This window comes from Populus trichocarpa, chromosome 9 (genome assembly GCF_000002775.5).
Source record: "Populus trichocarpa isolate Nisqually-1 chromosome 9, P.trichocarpa_v4.1, whole genome shotgun sequence".
NCBI lineage: Eukaryota > Viridiplantae > Streptophyta > Magnoliopsida > Malpighiales > Salicaceae > Populus > Populus trichocarpa.
The window spans coordinates 794,533-801,599 of NC_037293.2; the positions used below are offsets into that span (position 1 = coordinate 794,533).

The following is a 7,067-nucleotide window of genomic DNA, read 5'->3' on the forward strand; positions in this document are numbered from 1 at the left end:
CTTATTTTATTTGAAATAATTTATGAAATGTTAATTATTATTATTTTAATTTCTTCATCTTTCAAATTTTTTTATTTGATCTCTATTATTTTAATTTCTTCATCTTTCAATTTTTTTTATTTGATCTCTATTATTTTAATTATTATTTATTTTATTTGAGATAATTTATGAAATTATATTTTTTTCAATTTCATTCTCATTCAACTTTTTAATTTGTAAGATTTGTTCCTTATTATTTTAATAAACTTGAAAAAAATAAAACATTAATAAGTTATTTTCCAGCTTATTTTTCATGACATAACCAAACACTGGAAAATATTTTCCAACTTATTTTTCATTACACTACCAAACATCAGAAAATACTTTCTCGAAATTCACTTTCCAAAAGAAAACTACTTTCCAGTAAACTAACGAGATGTAAACTGGAAAAATTAAGAAAATGGTATAGTTTCAATTTCCAGTGCCTTCTGTCCTCTTTTGGTCTACATGATTCACGTCTAAAACCTGCTTAGATCAGCATAGTACTTATTAATCCACTCTTTAATAATCTTGATCTCTGTCTTTCGCTGTGCGACCAACCATTCTGGATCAGTTTCCTTTGCAAAAAGTATATCCAGGCAATGAGACCCTGCAATTAATTTAATTAATCTTGTAGTACTGTTAATTTCTATGAACTTCCTTCTAAAAATTCATCTCTTTTCAATTGATAGGGCTAGCCAGCCACATATTGATCCTATGATCATATTCTATTCTTGCTTTTCAAGCATGCTTACCATTGACGGTCTTGACAGCAACAACAGTGTCTGAAATGTTCTCCAACACCCTAGAAATTGAGATGATAGAACATGTTAAACTTGGACCGGTGATTGTAATAACATCCCATGCCTCAAAATCATTGACTTATGTCTTTTCCCAAATTTGCTTGTTACTTACCCTCCACTACTATAAGGATCTCTTAGCCCATTGGAGAAAATGATATTGCTAGCAAACCTTTGAAGAATCAGTCTTATACTCTACATTTAAAAGAAAATAAGTAAAGAATGATTTAAAATTTGTGGTAAAATAACAAAAAAAAAATATAAAAAATTCACGAATTAAGCTAGAGAAACTAAAGAAAGCTTACATGGCCTCCGTAATAGGTAGTGACCCAATGAAAACGAGGTGTAACATCATATAAACTCTTGCAATCTTCTATGTAGGCTTTCAAATCAAAAGGATCGGGTGGAAACATGGAGTCATTCCCATAACCAATAGGCATCACCATCTCACTACATGTCTAAATATAAAATTTAATTTGTCAAAATTAAAATTTTTAAGACTAATTAAGTTAGATTTTATATCATTCCATTGAAGGTACATGCAAAGATAAAATTTAAGATTTAAAAATTTTATTTTTAAATTTCAAAAAAATTATTGAAAGTTACTTTTTTTATATCAATATTTGTTTTTTTTCCCCTTAAAGGTGGCCACAAGTGAGGGACTATGAGTGGCCACAACCACCTCTAAACTTTTTAAAATTTTCATATATATCCTAGTTTTTATCCCTCGAAACTTAAGAAATTCCATTTACATCCCCTTGATTTTTAATCCATTAATTTGTGCCTAAAGCTCTTCGGCTTCCTCAGCCCCCCAAGTATTTTTACTGTAGTTTGTCACTGGAAATATCTATTGGTAGTCATTATTAATTAGAGTAGTATAAAATTTCGTACTTAATTCAATTATTGTAATCCAATTTTCTGTTGAATCTTTCTTGTAAAGCACGTATAACTTAATTAATGACAAGATTATTTTAAGGCTTAATTAATAGTTTCTGATCACTTTCCTAACCAACATCGCCAAACTTAATATAAGAATCACCATATAGTGTTGCTTTAAGAACCATTCGAAGATCTTGTACCCCTTTTTATCCATATATATATATATATATTTCACACTCAACACGCACGCGCGCAGCCCAACCTTTTGGCTTGGATTAGTCAGCTGTGCAATTATCATATAAAGATAAGAATGGGCCATGATCATTGTAAACAACAACATCCCCATCTTCATCTAAACAGCTATCGTGAAGTATGTAAGGAGTAATTATATATATATATACTGTACCTGCCATCTCCAGCCCACAGATGTTTCAGATTGGTTAGTGGGTTCATTGACGTAGCATGACCTATTTCCTTTATAAGCAACAAGACCACCAAATACTCTGCCAAGAAGATCATCCCCAAAACCACATCCATCTATGCCCCCACAGACCTTGTTAACCGGATATGTTGGTGGTTTATTGTACTGAGCAGCATTAGCGTACATGGAGTCCAGGTGGTTCTTGAGCTCACTGGCGTCTGTCAAGGGACTGCATCAACGATATTTACCAAGGTTTTTAGCATGCAAAATTGCATCGAATATTAATTAACTTTAACAAGCTTTTAATTAATTAAAAAGAGTAACTATTATTACTTGCAAGTCTTAAATTTCTTGCTGAGGATTGAGAGACCATCTGGTTTTGAAGCAACTTCATCAATTTCTTCCCATGACTCTCGTATAGTCTGGTAGCAAGTCTCACTGGCTCCCTGCACACCCAACACCACATATTTAACATTTTATTAAAACATTATTCATCTTCTTTAAACAAGAAAATGAAATCAAACGAAATTAAAGATGAAAACTCAAAATGTATTACTCTAAAATCCTTGCTGACAAGAGCATAGTATCCATATTGTGGCGTAATATCATCAAAATAAAGAACCGGTGCTGATGAGGCAAGAGCTCCAAGGGCTATATGAGGGTATTTAAGCCGAAACCATGAAGCCAGCACTAGTTAACATGGGAAAAATTTTAAGGAGTTAAATGATGATGATGATGATAAAAAATAGTAAATAAATCAAAGTATTCTTCAATATTAATTGTTGTGGTATTCTTGGAGAATATAGTACGTAGCCACCTACTTCCACCATATGATCCTCCAATGACGATAACCGGAGAATCTTTAGCCTGTAATGTTTTCTTTATGTGAATGATTATTGCTGCATAGTCTGCTATAGCTTGAGCTGAGTTGAAATATCCTAGCGTGCTTGCATTCTTCAAGGCTTCTTCCCTTGATCCAAATGGAATTGATTTTCCATAATATCTATGCTGATGACATTAATGTATAAAAATCTTTATTATCACCAATTATTAAGCATATTTCTATGTACCAAAAACAACATTTATAAGTGAAAAGAATATATCCGTACCTCAACATATACCAAGAGAGAATTGAATTCAACAGCGGTATCAACGAGAAATCCAACTGCATCAAGATCTCCATCAATGGGTGCTTCTGCGCCAAGATATACTAAGATTGGTGCACTAGCATTGGCACCACCCCAATACTTAGAATTGATCAAATAACGTTGTAGAAATGTGTCATAGCTTTCAGGTCTATAGTTGAAGTGATCAAGTGTTTGGTTGTAAAAAAAGGTTTCAAAATCTTCTCGAACAGATTCACCCAAAATTTGATCAGGGTGGTCCAGCCAAACTCTCGGTCCTATTGGACTAAGTCTTGGAATAGTATGAAGCCGTTTTGCAGTTGCAGTGGTTAAGGAAAACAGTAAGAGAAGTGGAAGAAGAAATAGGCTTTGAAACACCATGGCACGATGCATTTGTCTAGTGGCTAGTTAGCTAGGTTTTTTGTTGAGGTCTCTCAGGTGATTTAAAGCTTTGTAACAGGGACATCCTTAAAAAATAAAATCCCATTTACTTTGAGACAACTTTAGACTTATTACACGCTTATGCTTTATTGCACTCATGGATCACAATAATTGCAATGATTAAGCTTTGAAGCTTCCACAAAATATTTCATAATGCTAATTTTAATGAGAATCCAGGTTTTATTAATTCAACAACCCCCATTATAAATATAAGAACATTATCTACACGGCTAACCACGTTTCAAACCATGATTGGCCATTAAAAAATATCTGCCGTAGTTTAAAACGTTGTTGACCACGTAGACAAACACAATAGATATCACAAACGGATATAATTTATTGATTTTCTTCGGTACTGTAGTAATTATAGTACCAATGAACTACAATTTCTTTAGCTAATATGTAACGAAAAAGAGTTATTTATTGTGTAATTCAAGATTCAACAAAACTAGAAAATTAACAAATATAAATAAAAATATCAACAGAAAAATTCCATCAATATATTGTGATGATCTTTACCGATATAATTTTCAATCCTTGTATCCATTGGTAAATACCGAAAGAAAAATTATATCGAGGAAATGACGGAGGGTATTACAGTAAAATTCAAAAAGATAAATCATACAGTAACGTAATATTTTTACCAATAAAATAACCAACGGAGTTACTGAGGGAATAATTCTATCAGTAATGTCATCAGTGATATTTAATTTATGACCTGACGATCGACCATTCTCTCTCCCTCCTCTATTTCTCCTTTTTCCTTATGTTTTGTTTCTTGCAACAAACAGCCACCCCTTCCTCCCAATCTCAACACAATTCAACCTCTCACAACAAATATGGCCACCACAACACTCAGTTTGTCAGTATCTATGTTCTGATTCAAATTTTATTGAGGATTCTCCACTTTAAGTAAGCAAATCTACCCTTTTTTATTTGAACTCAATTTTAAAATGTTGATTTTTTTGCATATTTTTTGTAGTATATGTATTTTGTTTGAGTGTTTACTTGTTTTATAGTTTTTTCTCATATAAATTTGTTGTATGGATTTATGATTTGTACATGTTAGGATTTCTTTTAGATTTTATAAAATTATATTTGTTTATAAATTGATGAAACTTATGTCAAATGTTTTACTTGGGTGTTTTGAGGTGAAATAAATAATGGTTTATTTAACGAGTTCATTTTATATTTTATCAATTTTATTGCCAAGTTGAAATTTTTGATAAATGTGTAGAAATTTGAATTTATGTAGATAATTGATAATGAATTAAAAGTACTATTAAAATAGATTGAATAAGTTTGAGCTAAATCAATATTTTTACAAATTAATTAGTTAACGTAGTTCATTAATACATGTTGCCATTATTATTTTATGTAGGTTTGATAAAAGTAATGGATGATCATTCATAAATGTATAGAGATTCACCCCAAGGGTTGCGGATGATAGATTATTGTAATGGGGTCCAGAATTTTATTAATTACGCACTATCTAATCTGAGAAATATTAGTGGATGGAGTATTAGATGTTTATGCAAGAGGTGTAAAAATAAGAAGTTTATTGTTCCAGATGTTGTAATGATGCACCTTCTGCAAAAAGAGTTCATGGAGAAATACTTGTGTTGGTATGCACTCGAAAAACCATATGTTCCTCACAATATCATGGTAGAAATGATGGTTGGGTTAACTTTTAGCTATAGCAACGTGCATGGTTTTTTGACAATAGTAATTCTTATAGGAATATTGTTGTGGATGCGATGAGAATGAATCAAGGTCATGTCGGTCAATTTCCAATCATGGATAAAGAATCTAATGCAAAAGCAGCTAGGGTTTTTTATCTTTTGAAAGATTTTGACGAACCATTATGGGATGGTTGCACAAATCACAATAAATTATTAGTTGTTGTATAGGTGTTCAACATCAAGTCAGATCATGGGTTGAGTGAGGTCGATTATGACAAAATTATTGAATGGGCGAGAAGCATTTTACCTAAAAGGAACATGCTGAAAGAAGAAGTTTTATGCTGCTAAGTCCATGATGAAATTTCTCGGTGTAGAATACCAGAAAATTGACATGTGTCCAAACTCTGCATGTTGTACTATTTTGAAAATGCAGAGTTGACAGAGTGCAAAACATGTGGGCATTCTTGTTATAAGCATATGACTGATAGGGGAAGGACTCTTGTCGTACACATAAAACTTAGATACTTTCCAATCACACCTAGATTGTAGAAGTTATTCATGTCACCAAAGACTGTTGAGCATATGACATAGCACCAATCACATGATATGGTGGATAGAGTGATGGTACACTCTTTCAATGGTGAAGCCTAGAAACACTTTAATAATGTACATCTTCAATTTTCGATGGAGACAAAGAATGTGCGTCTTGGGTTATCTACAAACGGATTTAATCCATTCAGGTTATTTGTTGCTTCTTATTTTTGTTGGTCGATGATACTCACGATTTATAACTTGTCACCAGGGATACGTATGAGGCTGGAGTTCATGTTTTTATCTATGGTCATACCTGGTCCTAATAGTTCAGGTCAAAATATAGATGTTTGTCTTCGACCGTTGATTGATGAGTTGAAGCAGTTGTGATCATCTGAGGCTTTGATTTATGATATATCAAGGAAACAAAATTTTCTAATTAAGGTAACTTTGATATGGACTATTAATGATTTTCCAGCTTATAAAATGGTCCAGTGGACATACACACGTCGATAAAGATGATAGCAACAAAATCAATGTACAAGATTGTGATGGATATGAGGATGAGTCAATTGACGAAAAAAAAGATAATTCTGATTAATTTGCACAACACGAATGAGTAATGCCATAAACTATAATGTAATATTTATGAACGAAATTCATTTCAATGTAATGACAATGATGTTAATTTATTATTGAATGACAAGCAAATATTTATTTTATTACTATGATGTGAACTGTGTTATTGTGTTGTGTGTGCATTTATGAATTTAAATATTTGCATAATGGATGGATAAAGAATACAAATAAAATTTGACATCATACATTGTTTTACACCAATAAAAATATCAATAAACTGTACATTACATACAGATATACTGAAAGAATGTATTCATCGGTATATTCCAAAGACCATGAAAATTATTCCCCTTCACCCCTAGCATTATTCACGGTGTTCATTACATATGGGTATACCAACGGAATATGTCCGTCGGTATATTCCAGAGACCATGGGAACTATGTCCCTTCACCCTTGTATTATTCATGGTGTTCATTACATATGGGTATACTAATAGAATGTGTCTGTTGGTATATTCAACAGACCATGGGAAGTGGGAACTGTTACCCTTCACCCTGGCACTGTTCAATATGTTCATTACATACAAGTATA

General features: G+C 32.2%; 1 protein-coding gene across 1 annotated transcript; it reads right to left on the minus strand.

The window, feature by feature from the left end:
- Positions 1-246: 246 nt before the first annotated feature.
- LOC7463335 (uncharacterized) lies at positions 247-3,736 on the minus strand. Its single transcript, XM_024608385.2, has 9 exons — positions 3,228-3,736; positions 2,940-3,126; positions 2,675-2,808; positions 2,452-2,564; positions 2,104-2,347; positions 1,124-1,276; positions 934-1,013; positions 774-823; positions 247-628 (listed from the first exon to the last, which is right to left on the minus strand). Exons 1-9 carry the CDS (start codon positions 3,633-3,635, stop codon positions 498-500), a joined length of 1,500 nt encoding a protein of 499 aa, XP_024464153.1. The 5' UTR covers positions 3,636-3,736; the 3' UTR covers positions 247-497.
- Positions 3,737-7,067: the final 3,331 nt, after the last annotated feature.